The sequence below is a fragment of the Heterodontus francisci genome, chromosome 4 (assembly GCF_036365525.1).
Source record: "Heterodontus francisci isolate sHetFra1 chromosome 4, sHetFra1.hap1, whole genome shotgun sequence".
Lineage (NCBI taxonomy): Eukaryota > Metazoa > Chordata > Chondrichthyes > Heterodontiformes > Heterodontidae > Heterodontus > Heterodontus francisci.
Genome location: NC_090374.1, coordinates 158,730,620 through 158,751,314, shown reverse-complemented (window position 1 = coordinate 158,751,314; position 20,695 = coordinate 158,730,620). Strand labels below are relative to the sequence as shown.

The window sequence follows — 20,695 nt, the reverse complement described above, 5'->3', positions numbered from 1 at the left end:
TAAATGCATCAGATACCATGGATTTTCTGTGGACAAAAGCTCAATTTGCAGAAGTCACTACACCAGTAGCTTGATCAGCAAAATAGTGCAATCAGTTAATTTGTTAAATGTGATCTGTATCACTTTATTAAATTGACAATCTGCAATTATTTAGTGCGTTTACTGTCAGAAGATGCGCCTAGGCAGTTCATACATATCAGCATAATCAGACATAAATTGACACCAAGCAATTAGGAGGGGTGACTTCAAACTTGGTCAATGAGGTAGGTTTTAAGCAGAGTCTCAAGAAGAGCACAGAAGCAGTGAGGGTTAAGGAGGAAATTCCAGATGTTAGGGCCTAGACGACTGACAGCAAGGTCGTCAATGGTGGGGTGAAGGGAGTGGAGGACTGGTAAGAGGCCAGAGTTACAGGAAAGCAGAGTTCTCAGAGGGTTGTGGAGCTTGAGGAGATTACAGAAATACAGAGGGTGAGGTCATGAACATTAGGATGAGAATTTTAAATTCAAGGTGCTAGCGGACAGGGTGCCAACGTAGGTCAGCAAGCACAGGGGCGATGGGTGAATAAAATTTGATGCAAGTTAGGATATGGAGGGTGGAAGATGGGAGGCCAGCCAGAAGAGCATTGGTATAGTTGAGTCTGGTGATAACAGAAGGATGGATAAGGGTTGTAGCTGCAGATGGGTTGAGGCAAGGGTGGAGATGGACGATGTTACAGAGGTGGAAGTAGGCAGTCTTTGTGTTGGAGAGGACATGGAGGCAAAGGCTCACTTCAGGGTCAAATATGACATAGCAGTTGCGACCAATCTGATACAGCCTGAAACAGTAACCAGGGAGTGGGGTAGAATTGGTGGTGCAGGTATCGAGTTTGCACTGAGAATCAAAAACAATGACTTCCCAATGTCTTATTGGAGGAAATTACAGCTCATCCAGGACTGGATTTTGGACAAGCAAGCTGACAACAAAAAGGCAATGGAGGGGTCAAGAAAGATGGTGGTGAGGACAAGTTGGGAGTCTTCAGCATACACGTGGAAACGGACATCATGTCTTCAGATGATGTCACAGAAGGGCAGCACATAGATAAGAAATAGGAGTGGTCCAAGGATAGATCCTTTGCGGACTCCAGAGCTAACAATATGGGGAAAGGGAAAAAAAGCATTGGAGTATTTTTTCTGGCTACAACTGGATAATTAAGAGTGGAACCTGGCACGAGCAGTCCCACTCAGCAGAACAATGGAAGAGAGGCACTGGGGGGAGGATGCTGCGGTCAGCTGTATTAAAGGCTGCAGAAAAAATCGAAAGGTTGAAGAGGACAGTTTATCACAGTCACAGGGGATGTAATTTGTGATTTTGATAAGGACAATTTAATTGCTATAGATGGAGTAGAAGCCTAACTGGAAAGGTCTAAACAAGAAGGCCTCTTCCTCAAAAGGTGGTGGAAGCAGAGTCTTTGAATATTTTTAAGGCAGAGGTAGACAGATTCTTGATAAGCAAGGGGGTGGAAGGTGGAAATGTGGAGTAATCAGTTCAGCCGTGAACTTATTGAATGGCGGAGCAGGCTCAAAGGGCCGAGTGGCCTACTCCTGCTCCTAATTCGTAAGTTCATAAGGTGTGAGAAAGAAGGGCATCGATTTAGGAGGCATCACATTCAAGGATTTGAAAGAAAAGGGAGGTTGGAGATGGGGTGGTAGTTTGTAAGGACAGAAAGGTCACTGATTTTTTTTTTTGAGGAGGTGAGTGAATGGTGGCAGTACCTGAGGAAAATGAACGATTTACAATGTCATCTAGTATGGGAGCCACGAAGGGAAGTTAGGTGGGCAGCAGTCAAGAGCGGTCAAGATAGCAAAATGTGGGACTCATGGATAAGCTCAGAGGGGGCATGGGAGGCAGATAAGAGAAAAACTTGAGAAATATGTGGGTTCACTGCTAGACGGCAGAGGCAGCTGAACGGATGGTTTAGAAGTCCATGAGCCCCTCGCACTTGTTGGAGGTGAGAATGGATGGGGCAGGGAAGAGGAGTCCTGGCCTGAGTGCTGATGCAGAGCTGCCAGGGACTCAGAAAGCTCTCTGCTAGCTGGACAGTGACCTCCACTGCCAAGAACGGAACTGCGCCAAGATAACTGATATTACTGAGACAATTAAGGAGGAGAGGAGACCAAATTCACGTGGTAGCAAATTTGTTAATATTTTAGAATAGGTGATAATGTATACAGAACTATATCGTTTCAAGACAGAACCATAGAAGGAGGGAGTACAACAGAAAGTACTCCACAACTTTACTCCCATTTAGCCTCAACAATTATCAGCCATCCAGCAGAGTGTTGGTCGTTCTGTGGTGTGGGATGGTGGAGGGCAAATCATTAAAGTGGAGGTCCCAACTGAGATCAGCTACATCACCAAAGACAAGAGGTCGAAACAAGTGTTTACCCGTTTGTATAACTCAGTGCAGTATGGTATACCTCAGTATTGCATTGAGCCTAGGGCATTGCACTTACAATTTGCTTTAAGAATAATTAAACTGACTGGTACATTCATTTCTCCTTTTACTCCCCGCAGCCCCACAACATGCATCCCCTGATACCAGCAATGATGCAGTTCATGATTATCAGGAACCAGACCCTACATTGGTTCATTTTAGCCAGAGTACAGAGAATATTAATCCAATATAGCAGAAACAGTCTGCAAAAACTAAGAGGAGAAAAAAAAAATACTTTCTACTGCATAACTTTGCAGAAAATATTTTCACAATATGGAAGGTTGAAACTCCTCCCACAAGTGGTTGGATTTCCTCACTGAATTATTTGAAGAGGTTACAGAAAGAATGGATAAGGGTTATGCTATGAATGTAATACATCTAGATTTCCAAAAGAACTTTGATAAGGTACTGCACAGTAGAATAAATAAAGGACAAAGCATGCAGAGTCGGGGGACAAGTAGCAGAGTGGATAGCTAGCTGGCTACAAGATAGAAAGCAGAGCGTAGGGTACAGGGCAGCTATTCAGAGTGACAGATGGTGAATAGTTGGGTCCCACAAGGATCATGCTCAGATCTCTGTTCTGTTGTTCACAATTTATATTAACTTAGATTTTGGAATCAAAAACAATTTCTAAATTTACAGCCAACACCAAATTGAAAGAGATGGTCAGTACTGAGGAGGATTGTGACAATAACCAGCAAGACATTAATAAACTTGCAGCATGGGCATTAAATTGGCAAATGAATTTCAACATAGGTAAATGTGAAGTATTACATTTTGATAAAAAAAATAAGGAGGTCACATATTACTTGGAAAAGAAGAATCCAAATGGGGTAGAGGAGCAATGACACCAGAAGTACAAATACATAAATCACAAAGTTGTAATGCAGGTCAATAAGGCTTTAACAAAAGCAAACCAAGCTTTTTATTTCTAAATTTACAGAATTGAAAAGCAGAGCAGTTACGGTGTATCAAACCTTGGTTAGACCACACTTGAAGTACTGTGTACAGTTCTGGTCATTATATTATAAAAATGGTATGGAGACACTGGAGAGGGTGCAAAAATGCTTTACAGGGATGATACCAGAACTGCAAGGTTAGACCCATCAGGAAAGGATTAATAGGCCAGGTCTCTTTTCTCTGGAAAACAGAAGGTTGAGGGGGGTCCTAATAGAGATATTTAAAATTATGAAAGGTATTGACATGGTAGACACAGAGAGTGTTTCCACTTCGGGGAAGAACAAAACAAGAGGTCATCAATATAAGATAGTCACCGAGAAATCAAATAGTGAATTCAGAAAAACTTCTTTCCCCAGAGCATGGTGAGGATGTGGAACTGGATACCACAGAGAGTAGTTGGAGGCTAATAGTATAGATGTATTTAAGGGGAAGCTAGATAAGCATATGAGTGAGAAGGGATTTGAGGGCTATGCTGATTAAGTTAGATGGGGAAGGATGGGAGGAGGCTAGAGTAGAGCACAAACACTGGTTGAGCTAAATGGTCTGTTTCTATGGTGTATATTTGATATAATTTTATGTAATTTTTCAAGTCTCCTCACTGAATTAAATACTTGATCCAGTTGAGTTAGAAACACAATTTAATTTACACTCAACTGTGACATTATAAGCACATTGATCTGAAGATTAAGATCTAAGACACAAAACCCCAATCCTACCCTCATCTAACCTCAACATGCATGAACAGACCAACACCATTTGGGATCTTCCTAATATGTCTACTAGAAAATACAAAACTTTTAAACATTGCCCACCTGGAGGCACCATTTATTTAATCTAGAAACACTCATCCCCTGACTTGTCTGGGTGTTGGATATTGTCCATAGTGTGGCAGAAAACAAACACACTGGACTGCACTTCACCCTAACTCATGATTGCAGAAGCAATAGAAATGTCTCTGAACTGGCACAAAGACCTGAAATGCCTTCAAGACCACATTTTAAAATAGCTTCAAAGTATAACTCACCTTTAAAGCATAATCTCTTCCACTACCAAGATCTTGTGCTTCATAAACAAAGGCAAATCCACCTGTTAAATCAGAAATATATTTTTAGAGTGAGAACTTCTGAACAATACACTGTGGACATTATATACCTACATATAGTCTAACAGAAACCTGAGGTGATTAAAAGACCATAATTCACTTTGGGGTTCAGATCATGTAGTAAGCCAAGATAGCAAATGGTTTCAAAGAGTTGTTTGAGCCCCAAAATGAAATTACTGCCTTAATCACTTTTTAAGACATTTCACAACTGTTAGCAGTAATGTTTTGTTAGTGAACTAGATTATCATGGGGAACAACAATAGTCAAATTGTACAGCTCAGTTGATGTTTTCAGATGAAATTTGGTAACTGTGGCAGAGATCTGGATTTTAGCCTGGAGGCAAGCTGTGTGCTGGGGTAGGGGGTTGGGGTGCACACCGTTCAGAAGTCGGGAAATCTGAAAGAATGGGTTTCCCAGATGTCCTGCAGAATTTAACTTAAGGACTGCTTTGTTCTTCTTTCCCATGGGGGTCCCACCTGTAGGCAACCTGAATGACAGGCTGGAGGCCTATCAGGTGGGAAGCCTGCTTCACTGGGCTGAAGCCAACAAGAGCAAGTAGTGTATTGGGGGCATGTCCCAGGGTGTTCCACGGGGTCCCAATAATCATGGGCTGGGTTGTGGTCTAGGGAGGTGAGGGGTGGCAGGCAGAGCGCAGTGGGGTAGAAGGTGGTGGTTTACTGGGTAGCTTGTTGGCCTGGAGGAAGCACTCCTGCTCCTTCTGGCCCACAAGCAGTGCTGTAAAGACACTTACCTCATTGATTCAGCCTCTCTCACCTCCTTTAAGTTGTCGAGCTTCCCACGTCCGGGAAACCCAGCCACCTTTGTGGTTAAACATAGAATGACAGGTAAAATGAAGGCACGCAGCCTCATTATAATATTTAAATGGCCAACCACTTCCTCTAAGAGGGTTGGTCGCCTGCTCCCGCCTCCGTTAAAACTGGAAATGGGCAGGTTTGAGGCGGGTTCGGTTCTTGTTCCAGATTTTTTCTGCATTTTAACCTCTGACGTAACCCCAACCCACCCATTGTTGGAAGTTAAGGTTCAACCTATAATCACTGTAGCTGATTAACACAAAGTTGTCAGCGTATGTAAGACAGCAATCCAAACTGAGTGCAAGTGGTTTATGAATATTACATGAACTACAAGACTAGATTACAATCAGTCATTCCTCATTTGAATTGATCTTAAATTTCAACTCACTTCCTCTATTAAGTTTGTTCCTTCTTACACCCCTCCCCATGCACCAGTCCCCTACCAAAATAACCAAAATATTGCTCTCAAGCTTTTCATATCATTCTGTAACCAGCCAGTGAAATGAACAAGAACAATCCAGGATCATTCACTCACCTACTCATTCCCCTGCTTCCCATAAGGGAGAAAAGCACAACCGGTTCAGACAGCCCACTGAGACCTGCCGTCTAGGAAATCAGAATAAGCCTGCATCCTATCACTTTGTTATGGCAATGGGTTGACACATTGCTGGACTAGCTGTCATTTTAACTTTCTGAATATTGTACAGTTTCAAAAATTCTAACTTATAACGTACAACAGTCATTGATTTCAGACACCTCCAGATTCACCAACCAATTAACTGTTGAGTAAATTTCATTCACTTTCAAGAGGGAAGCTATGCGCAGTTGCAACACAAACACTTAAGAATTGGTTCATCATAGGGTAGTAATTAGGGGGCTTATACTTTCAAAATTATCAAAACCAAAATTTATAATATACTAAATTGACCATGTATGTCGTGCACATGTTATGTGGGCATCATCATTCAGTTTCACAGTCACCACCAGTAGCTGTATACGATCACCTTAGAGTCTCATAAGCTGCAGATACCCACACCTTGGCTCAGACGTTAAACCGAGGCCCTATCTGCCCTCTCACGTGGACTCTAGACATTATTTTTTAAAAAGGGAAGACTTCTGCTGGGTCTTGTGACCAGTATTTATCCTTCGACGAAAACCACTAATAAACAGAATGTTTGATCATTATCACAATGTACATTGTGGAATCCTGCTCTGTGCATATTGGCTGCCACCTTTCCTTCAGCAGTAACTACACTTCGATTCAATAAAAGAACCTTATTGGCTGTAAAGGTCTTTGGGAGGTTCTGAGGTTATGAAAGGCACTATACAAATGCAAGATCTTTCTTTCACCTATACCTGCAGAATCACTAATGTACTGAGGGAAATTTACTTTGTCCTGTCTTTCCTTGGATCATACCACAGGACATCCAATATCAATATTTATTTGCAGTCGTGTTGTAAAATCAAAGCAGTGACAGATAACAGAGGCAAATGGTGGCATAGAACCTTGAAATCATTTTACACCCATTGTTTAAAACAAATGGTCTAATCAGAACTTTTGTTTCCATGCCAGATCATAGTAGTTTGACCCCACGCCAATCTATTCCCCTATCAACATCCTAGGGGTTACCAATGACCAGAAACTGGAGTAGCCATACACATACTGTGGCTACAAGAGCAGGTCAGATGCTAGGAATCCTGCAGTGAGTAACTCACCTCCTGACTTTCCAAAGCCTGTCCACTATCTATAAGGCACAAGTCAGAAATCTGATGGAATACTCTCCATTTGCCTGGATGGGTGCAGCTCCATCAACACTCAAGAAACTCAACACCATCCAGGACAAAGCAGCCCGCTTGATTGGTGCCCCATCCACAACCATTCACCTTCTCCACCACCGATCCACAGTGGCAGCAGTGTGTACCATCTACAAGATGCACTACAGCATCGCACCAAGGCTCCTTAGACAGCACCTTCCAAACCTGTGATCTCTATCACCTAGAAGGACAAGGGCAGCAGATGCATGGGAACACCATCACGTGCAAGTTCCCCTCCAAGCTACATACTGTCCTGACTTGGAACTATATCGCCATTCCTTCACTGTTGCTGGGTCAAAATCCTGGAACTTCCTTCCTAACAGCACTGTGGGTGTACCTACCCCACATAGACTTCAGCAGTTCAAGAAGGCAGCTCACCACCACTTTCTCAAGGGCAATTAGGGATGGGCAATAAATGCTGGCCTAGCCAGTAATGCCCAAATCCCTGGAACAAATAAAAAAAAGTTCAGCTTTTAGCTCGACAGGTTGAAGCCAGGGAAGTCTTCATGGATTGGGAGGAGGGGATCAAAATAAGAACTCCAGTGATTAACAGCAGGCCTTGTCTGTACAACTTCATTCAGCATGCTTCTATGACATTGGCAAAGACTGGGAGCAGTCTTAGTTCAGCAGTAGCATTCTCACCTCTAACCAAAACGTAATAGATACAGGCCTCACTTCAAAGCTTTTAGCACCCAAGATGACACTTAATGGAGGACTGTACTGAGGTACTGCATTCTCGGAGGCACCATCTTTCTGATAAGACGTTAAACAGAGGCCCCGTTTGCCCTCTCTACTTCATTCGCTGTAAAGCTCTGCATCCAACATAAAAGACTCCATAGCACTATTTGAATGAGAGCAGGGATGTTCCCCGAGTGTCCTGACCAACATCATCCCTTAACTAAGATCACACAAAAAAATTATCCTGTCATTAACTTCATTTGTAGTTTATCGAACTTTGCTATGCAAGACAGAATTCAAAAAAACAAATCAGAAGGCAAAGGGGAACTATGAAATTAAATTATCAAGAAGCATAAAACAAAATAGCAAAATATTCCATAGCCACATAAATTAAAAAAGGAAAATTCAGATGGGAATAGGGCCATTAAGGGATGGGCAGGATAAAGTTATAGGCAACACTGGCAAAATGGCAGAAATATTAAATAATTATTTTGCTTCAGCATTTACAAGGCAGACGGATCAGGTGGACATGACATCAGAATATGAGATTAGAAACAATATAACCGCATTTAAAATAGAACAGAAAAATAATAAAATAAATCAAACTCGAAGAGGATAAAAATTCCTGGTGCAGACAGATTGCATCCACGGATTTTAAAAGAATCTGTTAATTGTATATTAATTCTATGCAGGTGCTGGACATGAACTGGTAATTCACTTCTATCTCAATGAAAAGGTAGAGGCTGAAACTGTGGTTGCTGAGTTAGGAGGTGTATGCTTGTAATGTGTAACTCTGTAAATAAATATATAAGTGTGTAAAGATTAGCTCCAATTCTATCCTTCACCAACTGGCTTCCTGGAGTATGACATCCCCAAACTTCTAGCTTCCCTTTGCTTCTTTTTTTTGTATTTGCGCTTGGGATGTCAGTGACACCAGCAAGGCTGCATTTATCATCCATTCTGATCACCATGAGAAAGTGGTGATGGGCTTTCTTCTTGAGGTGATGGTGCTCCCACAGTGCTGTTAGAAATTTCCAGGATATTGACCCAGCAACAAAAAATACCTATATTTATGAAGTGAGATAGAACGTGTCCAGGGAACTATGGACCAGTCAGCTCAACACCATTGGTAGGAAAGATAATGGTATCCCGAATAAAGAGAGACGAAAATAGAAAAAAAATCTAGAAACCAAAAATATTATGAATAGTCAGCATGGAATACAAAAGGAAAAGTTTTGCTTGACCAGCCTCATTGAACTCTGAAGAGGTAACAAAATAGGCAAAGGAAATGTAGTAAATGTAATTTCCAAAAGGCGTCCAAAAAGATACCACACAACAGACTCAGGAATAAGGTCAAAGGATGTGGAGTCAGGGAACAAGTGGCAGAATGGATAACTGGCTGCAAGACAGAAAGCAGAGAGAGTAGGGATGGAGAGAAGCTATTCAGAATGGCAAAAGGTCTGAAGTGGGGTCCCACTAGGATTAATGCTGGGAACACTGCTGTTCACCATTTATATTAACAATTTAGACTTAATTGAATTTAGAATGATGCCAAATTTGGACAGTGGGGTGAGGGGGGTGGGGGGGAATGAAGGCAGCAAGAAAAGACAATCAATACTGAAAATGGTTGTAACACTTTACAAAATAACATTAATAAACTTGCAGAATGAGCATTAAATTAGCAAATGAATTTTAACATAGGTAAACGTGAGGTATTACACTTTGGCAAGAAAAAATAAAGAGGTCACATTACTTGGAAAATCAGAATATAAATGGGTAGAAGAGCAAATGGAGTTGAGAGCATAAATACACAAATCGCTAGAAGTAGCAATGCAGGTTAATAAGACCATAAAAAATGCAAACCAAGCACTAGATTTGTTTCTAGAGGGATAGAACTGAGAAGTAGGGAAGTTATGCTAAACCTGTATCAAACCTTGGTTAGGCCACACTTCAAGTACTGTGTACAGTTCCAGTTGCCATATTACAAAAAGGATATAGAGGCACTGGAGAGGGTACAAAAAGGATAACAAGGATAATACCAGAAGTGTAAGTTTATAGCGATCAGGAAAGGATGAAGAGGCTGGGATGAGAGCAGAAAGTGCCGGAAATACTCAGCAGGTCTGGCAGCATCTGTGGACAGAGAAACAGAGTTCAAGTTTCAGGTCTGTGACCCTTCATCAGATCATCTGATGAAGGGTCGCAGACTTGAAATGTTAACTCTGTTTCTCTCTCCACAGATGCTGCCAGATCTGCTGAGTATTTCCAGCACTTTCTGTTCCCATTTCAGAGTTCTAGCATTTGCAGTATTTTGCTCTTATTATGAATCGGCTGGGTCTGCTTTCTCTTGAAAAGAGGGCTGAGAGGCAACCGAATAGAGATCTTTAAATTATGAAAGGTTTTACCAGAGTACACAGAGAGAGTGTTTCCACTTGTGGGGAAGAGAAAAATTAGTGTCCATCAATATAAAACAGTCACTAAGAAATCAAATAGGGAATTCAGAAGATAATAGCAAAAAATACTCAGCAGGTCTTGCAGCATCTGTGGAGAGAGAAGCAGAGTTAACGTTTCAGGTCTGTGACCCTTCATCAGAACTGGCAAATATTAGAAATGTAATAGGTTTTAAGCAAATAAAGTGGGAGTGGGGCAAGAGATAAAAAAAGAGGCGTTGATAGGACAAGGTCACAGAGAATAATTGACCAGAAGGTATTCAGAATTCAGAAGAAACTTCTTTATCCAAAGAGTGGAGAGAATGTGGACCTTGCTGTCAGTGAGTAGTTGAGGCAAATGGAATAGATTCATTTAAGGGAATGCTAGATAAGCATATGAAGAAGAAGGGAATAGAAGGTTAATCTTGATTGAGAGGGATGCTCAAGGACAGCATAAATGCCGGCATGGACTGATTGAATATATAGCACAGGAAAAGGCCATTTGGCCCAATGTAATCCTATGTAAACTGACTGCTGCATTTCCCTACACTTCAACAACAACTACTTTCCAAAAGTACTTCAATAGCTGTGAAGTGCTTGAGATGTCCTAAGGTGATGAAAGTTGTTAATAGTTCATGGGGTGGAAAGACCAAGGGTCTAAGGATTTTATACACACCAACTAAAAAAAAAAATTGCCATGAAGACAAAATAATACAACATAATCTGGATACATTTCCTGCTGCTCTCAACAATCCATTTGTTAAAACAGACTTTTCTTCCCCAACATAAACTTGTAAGTGTCTTTGTCCAAAAGTTCTATTCCTTACTGGAATAAATTGAAACCTTTCCCAGAAAACAAAAATGTGCTCAATTTTAAAACATGTTCTGCTATTCAGAATTACTAGTAAATTAAAGGAATGTCTGACACCTTGTGGAGATGTCTGCCCTGGAAGAAGGTGCAGAGTTTGTTCAGGGCGCAGAGCTCATAAAGGTGTTGTCAGTTATCGTTGATCTTCCCACTCCATGATGACGGAGACAGAGCAGCCATGAATTACTGTCTACCCCAACACTATGCTGACGATGCTGCGCTAGTCGCTCACACAGAAACTCAGCTACAAAGACTTATGGACTGTCTCTCCCATGCCTGTTCACTCTGACTATGAGCATCAAGAAAACCTTGGTCATGGGACAAGGTGTTGCATCTCTGCCCCTGATCACACTAAATAACACTCCATTGGAAGTGGTTAGCAAATTCTGCTCCCTCAGGTTCACAGAGACGGTCTGTTCCTTGATGCAGAGCTCAATACATTAATAGGAAAAGCAGCCACCATCTTTGGCCAACACACGAAATGCGCATGGGATAACACAAAGCTGACCTTTTGTCTTTGGAATTCTCTTCTTCAAAAGGCAGTGGAAGCAAAGTCTTTAAATATTTTTAAGGCAGAGGTAGATAGATTCTTGATAAGCAAGAGGGTGAAAGGTTATCCGGGGTAGGTGAGAATGTGGAGTCGAGGCTACAATCAGATCAGCCATGATCTTACTGAATGGCGGAGTAGGGCTTGAGGGGCCGAATGGCCTACTCCTGCTCCTAATTCGTATGTTCATATGTCAATGAGAAGAACAGACTCAAGGGCCGGAATTTTATGCCTACAACCTACAACCTACAAAATACTGAAAGGGAAAGACAGGGTAGATGCAGCTAAGAAGCTTCCCCTGGTTTGGGAGTCTAGAACCAGGGGACACCATTTCAAAATAAGGGGGAAGCCACTTAGGACTGAAATGAGCAGAAATTTCTTTATTCAGAAGGTTGTGAATCTTTGGAATTCTCTACCCCAGAGGGCTGTGGAAGCTTAGTCATTGAGTAGGTTCAAGGTAGAGATTGACAGATTTCTAAATATCAATAACCTAAAGGGAAATGGGGATAGTGTGGGGAAAAGGCATTGCAGTGGATGACGAGCCATGACCGTATTGAATGGCGGAGTAGACCCAATGGGCTGAATGGCCTACTCCTGCTCCAATGTTCAATAGGCTCACTGGGAGCTAATCCATAAAAGGGAGATCTGTTTTCCTGCACATGCCAGGACTAATACAATTACAAGGTCAGCAGCAAGTAAATCTCCACAGTAAATAGGAAACAGAGTAGATCATTCAACCCCTCGAGTATGATCCACCATTCAATAGATAATGGCTAATTTGAACCATTATCTAACAAAAAAAATGAATCTCAGCTTTAAAAATTTCAACTGACCCAGCATCCACAGCCTTTTAGGTGACTCATTTCCACTACCCTTTGTGTGAAATAATGCTTCCTGATTTCACTCCTAAATGGCTTTAATTTTTAGGTTATGCTTCCTTGTTCTTTACTCCCTTAACTAGAGGAAATGAATTCTATCTATCCCATCGAATTCCTTTGGCATTATAAACACCTCAGTTAGATCACTCTTCAATCTTCTAAACTCAAGGAACTACAAAGCAAGTTTCTGCAACCTACTCCAATTTAACCCTTGAAGCTTCATTATCCTTTTAATGAATCTGTGCTGTAACTGAACAAAGTGTATTCTCAGTTGGGAATTTGTATGGAATCAAGTTCAAAATTCATTCATGCAAAATATAATTCTTCCTTTGACTTGAAGTTCTTCATTGGTCTTTGTTCACTGACATGAAGCTGATCCTGTGCACCTACTTATTTGCAAAGCTAGATCTACATGTCCAACAGCAAGGACAAGTGCTTATTCAACAGTGAGTGATAAAACCCATGAAAAGCTGAGTCTTCAGTACCACTACAAGTCCAGAGGTCAGGTCATTTACATTTGAAAGTTCCATCAACAGCTGGGAAACTAAAATGTTGTATTATATTACATTAACACTGAACCTCAAATTCTAAATCACAATTCATTTCCTGATAATTGAAAAAACAAACTTCCTTTGTTCAGGTTCGAATAACTTATTAACTTTCGTTTCAACAGATTCTCACTGTTTTAAAATTAATTGCATCTCCTTTCACTCCACTTTACTGAAGAGAATAGTTTCAGATTTAGACAACCGAGAGATCAAAATTCTCTGTGGGTCTCAGATACAATTGTGCAGGTTCAGTAATGCTCTTTTGGAATAAAGTAATGATAATCAAGAGAATGCAATCTTCTTAATCCAACTGCCCACCACTTCACTAATGACAACACCTGAATGGGGACGTGTTGCCAGCAATGTAGCCCTTACTCTGCCTTTAATTGCAATTTCACATTACAACAGCACAAACACTGCTCGAACCAAAATCAAGTTGCTTATCTTCCTCTGCCTTCATCAAAGTACACCAGTTGACTGTATAATCAAAACTAAATTTCTCAGGCAATGCAATATCTACGAAAAACAGCCATTCACTCAAAACAGCCTACCTTTGTTCCTTTCGTATAACAGCATTCCACTCCAAATGCATTTTTCTCCCAACACAATTTGACCTCAGCTAAAGCAATTCAACTTTCTAAATAAACGCATTTACCTTCAAGTGAGTGCCATTTTTAAAAATAAATCAGTTGAACAATTGTGATAACAAAGAGAAGTTACAATTTTTTAAATTGTAAACGCTGCAGGGAAAGTGGGTCAGTTACTAAAACAGTCCAGGATGACTGAATGCATGATTGAATGTGAATCATTACTGGTTAAGCAAGATATAAAGTCTTGACGGTATCAAAAGCCCTTAGTGTTTGCAATTGATTTAACCTACACCATCCAATAATCAGCACTGGGGGGGGGGTTAAAGGAAAGCGAAGCTTCTCACCGACACAAAAAGAAATAAACAACAAAACAAAAACCGTTGAAAGGTATTTCTCCATAACTGCTTTGGTTTTTAAATATTAGCACTTTTGACAACTGACACACTTAAAAAAAAATTTTAAACCTAGAAGTTTCTCTGTATATCTCCAGATACAGGAAAGGCAGTGCTTCATACTTTGGCCTACGTCTAATTTAGGTACCACATACAGGCCCAGATTTCACAGTCAGCAGAGAAGTTACGGCACTCACCACTGACCTCGAAGAAAGCTACCCACAAAGATTTAGCAATCTTTGTGGCATGGATTTCCCCTTTCCTGATGTTAGTTTAAATCTGGCATCAAAATGAGAGGATCTCCAGACATCCATCGAGCAAGTAAGCAGCCAAGCAAATTGCTGTCTGCAAGAATGCTTCAATCAGGAAACAAAATGAACTGATTATCCTTCAATTATAATTACATTTTAGAGTGCTAAATAAGTCATTTGGGATTAAGGCGGGAGCTGAAATATCATACAAACTTTTTAAAAATTATTTTAGCGTGTGCAATTTTATCATAATGACACTCCACAAATAAAAATTAGTTTTTCAGAGCCTGTGAGGCTGTTCAGCAGTAATTATGAACTTTGCATGCTGTGACAAACCCACTTACACACCACAATCAACAAGGTGCATCTTTTTCAACAGTTTTTACACCTAGACTAATAGCATAAAAGAGCAAGTTCTCATCAGTTGAGTGATTTCGAATTGAGTGCAGAGTGAGGGAACTTCAATATCACACGCTATGGCGAAGCATAGGAGAAGCTCAGGGTTTCTCCATTTAAATGCTCATGTGCAGACTCCAAAATTTGTCAGTTTCAGAGGAGTAATAATGACAAAGGCGAACAGTTGTGCCTTCATTCCTACAGCAAAATCTAAGCCAATATCTGCTCAATGTATGAACCACCAACAAACAGCAAAAATGCAACTTACTGGAAATCAAAATATAATATTTTAAACAGATGCTGTCTTCCTGGCAAAGTTATAAGGAAAGCTTATAAAATAAGCCATATAAACAAAAAAAGGAACCAGATTCAATCGCAGGTCTGTGCTCACCCCAAGCAAATCCTATTGGAAATGCCCTTGAGGGAACATCAGGTGAGGACAGGGTCAGGCTTGGGTCAATAGCTTGTATGTCGCCGCTGAGTGAGCTACCAGCATCTACGGTGAGGAGGGAGTGAAATTATACCAGTGAAAATTGCAGGAGAGATACTCGGGGAGTGACAAGGAAATGTTGGTACACAAACACAGTACAATGTTATTCAGATTGCAAACGCGTCCAAAAAAGGTGAAAAATGCATTCTTAAAGGCAGCTGGATCTCATTACATTGACTGGCCACCACAAACTATGAACTAAATATTCCAAGCCTTTGCAAAGAACAGGTATAAATGATCATGCTGCAATTATAGGGACTGACAGCTTGTCCCAATTTCCATAAAAGAGGTGGGATGGTGGGAACCAGAAGATTATGCAAGACATGAAAAAGAAAACCAGAAACAGATCTTGAGACAAACAGAGCATAAGAGAAGCAGGTTGGGAGTGAGATTTATGATCATTCAAAGTCAGATTTTAACAGCATTTGAAATATAAGGGGTTGAATACTGTTCGTTCAGTACACTGACGGTCACCACCCCTGCAAGTGGGGACTCTCTCAAAAGCCCCCTAGGGACCAAAGCAGACATGCTAGTACCCTCCCTCTCCTACTCCTCCTCAGCCCCATGGGTCACTGGCAAAATGTGAATTTTCACTTACCCACACCAGACTCAAAACTTTCTCCCATATCTGGAATTTACAGACACAGAAAACAACCCCCACCTCAGAATCACTGACACAATGAACAACCCCACCTCAGGAGCACTGACATGCTGAATAGCCGAATCTCAGGACCACTGACACAATGAATACCCCCAACCCCAGGGGGTGACTGACACGCTGAATACCCGAACCCCAGCCGATTACTGACGTACTGAATAACCAAACCCAGGGGATCACTGACACACTGAATACCCCCAACCCCCGGGGGATCACTGACAAATTGAATACCCCCAACCCCAGGGGATCACTGACACAGTGAATACCCCAAACCCAAGGGGATCACTGACACACTGAATACCCCAACCCAGTGGATCACTGACACACTGAATACCCCAAACCCCAGGGGATCACTGACACACTGAATACCCCCAACCCCAGCAGATCACAAACACACTGAATACCCCCAACCCCAGGCAATCACTGACACACTGAATACCCCCAACCCCAGCAGATCACAAACACACTGAATACCCCCAACCCCAGGCAATCACTGACACACTGAATACCCCCAACCCCAGCAGATCACAAACACACTGAATACCCCCAACCCCAGGCAATCACTGACACACTGAATACCCCCAACCCCAGGGGATCACTGACACATTGAATATCCCTAACCCCAGTAGATCACAAACACACTGAATACCCCCAACCCCAGGCGATCACTGACACAGTGAATACCCCCAACCCAAGGGGATCACTGACACACTGAATACCCCAACCCAGTGGATCACTGACACACTGAATACCCCCAACCCCAGGGGATCACTGACACACTGAATACCCCCAACCCCAAGGGATCACTGACACATTGAATATCCCTAACCCCAGTAGATCACAAACACACTGAATACCCCCAACCCCAGGCGATCACTGATACACTGAACACCCCCAACCCAAGGGGATCATTGATACACTGAATACCCCCAACCCAGTGGATCACTGACACACTGAATACCCCAAACCCCAGGGGATCACTGACACACTGAATACCCCCAACCCCAGGCAATCAGTGACACACTGAATACCCCAACCCCAGGCAATCAGTGACACACTGAATACCCCCAACCTCAGGCGATCACTGACACACTGAATACCCCCAACCCAAGGGTGTCACTGACACACTAAATATTCCCAACCCCAGGGGATCACTGACACACTGAATACCCCCAACCCAGGGGATCACTGACACACTGAATACCCCCAACCCAAGGGGATCGGCGACACACTGAATACCCCCAACCCAAGGGGATCACTGACACACTGAATACCCCCAACCCAAGGGGATCAGTGACACACTGAATACCCCAACCCAAGGGGATCACTGACACACTGAATACCCCCAACCCCAGCAGATCACAAACACACTGAATACCCCCAACCCCAGGGGATCGGCGACACACTGAATACCCCCAATCCCAAGGGATCACTGACACACTGAATATCCCTAACCCCAGCAGATCACAAACACACTGAATACCCCCAACCCAAGGGTGTCACTGACACACTAAATATTCCCAACCCCAGGGGATCACTGACACACTGAATACCCCCAGGCCCAGGGGATCACTGACACATCGAGTACCACAACCCCAGGGGATCACTGACACACTGAATACCCCCATTCCAGGGGATCACTGACACATGGAATATCCCCAACCCCAGGGGATCACTGACACACTGAATACCCTAACCCCAGGGGATCACTGACACACTGAATACCCCCAACCCAGGGGATCACTGACACACTGAATACCCCCAACCCAAGGGGATCGGCGACACACAGAATACCCCCAACCCAAGGGGATCACTGACACACTGAATACCCCCAACCCAAGGGGAGCAACGACACACTAAATACCCCCAACCCCAAGGGGATCACTGACGCACTGAATACCCCCAACCCAAGGGGATCACTGACACACTGAATACACCCAAACCAAGGGATCACTGACACACTGAATACACCCAAACCAAGGGATCACTGACACACTGAATACCCCCAATCCAAGGGGATCACTGACACAGTGAATACCCCCAATCCAAGGGGATCACTGACACAGTGAATACCCCCAATCCAAGGGGATCACTGACACACTGAATACCCCCAACCCAAGGGGATCACTGACACAGTGAATACCCCCAACCCAAGGGGATCACTGACACACTGAATAACCCCAACCCCCGGGGGATCACTGACACACTGAATACCCCCAACCCCAGGGGATCACTGACACATTGAATATCCCTAACCCCAGTAGATCACAAACACACTGAATACCCCCAACCCCAGGCGATCACTGACACAGTGAATACCCCCAACCCAAGGGGATCACTGACACACTGAATACCCCAACCCAGTGGATCACTGACACACTGAATACCCCCAACCCCAGGGGATCACTGACACACTGAATACCCCCAACCCCAAGGGATCACTGACACATTGAATATCCCTAACCCCAGTAGATCACAAACACACTGAATACCCCCAACCCCAGGCGATCACTGACACACTGAATAACCCCAACCCCCGGGGGATCACTGATACACTGAATACCCCCAACCCCCGGGGGATCACTGATACACTGAACACCCCCAACCCAAGGGGATCATTGATACACTGAATAGCCCCAACCCAGTGGATCACTGACACACTGAATACCCCAAACCCCAGGGGATCACTGACACACTGAATACCCCCAACCCCAGGCAATCAGTGACACACTGAATACCCCAACCCCAGGCAATCAGTGACACACTGAATACCCCCAACCTCAGGCGATCACTGACACACTGAATACCCCCAACCCAAGGGTGTCACTGACACACTAAATATTCCCAACCCCAGGGGATCACTGACACACTGAATACCCCCAGGCCCAGGGGATCACTGACACATGGAATATCCCCAACCCCAGGGGATCACTGACACACTGAATACCCTAACCCCAGGGGATCACTGACACACTGAATACCCCCAACCCAGGGGATCACTGACACACTGAATACCCCCAACCCAAGGGGATCGGCGACACACTGAATACCCCCAACCCAAGGGGATCACTGACACACTGAATACCCCCAACCCAAGGGGATCAGTGACACACTGAATACCCCAACCCAAGGGGATCACTGACACACTGAATACCCCTAACCCAAGGGGAGCAACGACACACTGAATACCCCCAACCCCAAGGGGATCACTGACACACTGAATACCCCCAACCCAAGGGGATCACTGACACACTGAATACCCCAACCCCCGGGGGATCACTGACACACTGAATAACCCCAACCCCCGGGGGATCACTGACACACTGAATACCCCCAACCCCCGGGGGATCACTGGCAAATTGAATACCCCCAACCCCAGGGGATCACTGACACAGTGAATACCCCCAACCCAAGGGGATCACTGACACACTGAATACCCCAACCCAGTGGATCACTGATACACTGAATACCCCAAACCCCAGGGGATCACTGACACACTGAATACCCCCAACCCCAGCAGATGACAAACACACTGAATACCCCCAACCCCAGGCAATCACTGACACACTGAATACCCCCAACCCCAGCAGATCACAAACACACTGAATACCCCCAACCCCAGGCAATCACTGACACACTGAATACCCCCAACCCCAGGGGATCACTGACACACTGAATACCCCCAATCCCAAGGGATCACTGACACACTGAATACCCCCAACCCCAAGGCATCACTGACACACTGAATATCCCTAACCCCAGTAGATCACAAACACACTGAATACCCCCAACCCCAGGCGATCACTGACACACTGAATATCCCCAACCCCAGGGGATCACTGACACACTGAATACCCCCAACCCCAAGGGATCACTGACACATTGAATATCCCTAACCCCAGTAGATAGCAAACACACTGAATACCCCCAACCCCAGGCGATCACTGACACACTGAATACCCCCAACCCCAGCAGATCACAAACACACTGAATACCCCCAACCCCAGGCAATCACTGACACACTGAATACCCCCAACCCCAGCAGATCACAAACACACTGAATACCCCCAACCCCAGGCAATCACTGACACACTGAATACCCCCAACCCCAGGGGATCACTGACACACTGAATACCCCCAATCCCAAGGGATCACTGACACACTGAATACCCCCAACCCCAAGGCATCACTGACACACTGAATATCCCTAACCCCAGTAGATCACAAACACACTGAATACCCCCAACCCCAGGCGATCACTGACACACTGAATATCCCCAACCCCAGGGGATCACTGACACACTGAATACCCCCAACCCCAAGGGATCACTGACACATTGAATATCCCTAACCCCAGTAGATCGCAAACACACTGAATACCCCCAACCCCAGGCGATCACTGACACACTGAATATCCCCAACCCCAGGGGATCACTGACACACTGAATACCACCAATCCCAATGGATCACTGACACACTGAATACCCCCAACCCCAAGGGATCACTGACACATTGAATATCCCTAACCCCAGTAGATCACAAACACACTGAATAACCCCAACCCCCGGGGGATCACTGATACACTGAATACCCCCAACCCCCGGGGGATCACTGATACACTGAACACCCCCAACCCAAAGGGATCATTGAAACACTGAACACCCCCAACCCAGTGGATCACTGACACACTGAATACCCCCAACCCCAGGCAATCAGTGACACACTGAATACCCCAACCCCAGGGGATCACTGACACATTGAATACCCCCAACCCCAGCAGATCACAAACACACTGAATACCCCCAACCCCA

General features: G+C 43.8%; 1 protein-coding gene across 2 annotated transcripts in view; it reads right to left on the bottom strand.

Annotated features, from left to right (window-relative positions):
- Nucleotides 1-20,695, bottom strand: part of gak (cyclin G associated kinase) — a 134,521-nt gene that overhangs the window by 104,422 nt on the left and 9,404 nt on the right. For both annotated transcript variants that reach the window (XM_068030463.1, XM_068030464.1), the window contains exon 2: nt 4,458-4,519. In XM_068030463.1, coding sequence (XP_067886564.1) covers nt 4,458-4,519 — 62 coding nt within the window. The remainder of the gene's footprint in view (nt 1-4,457; nt 4,520-20,695) is intronic.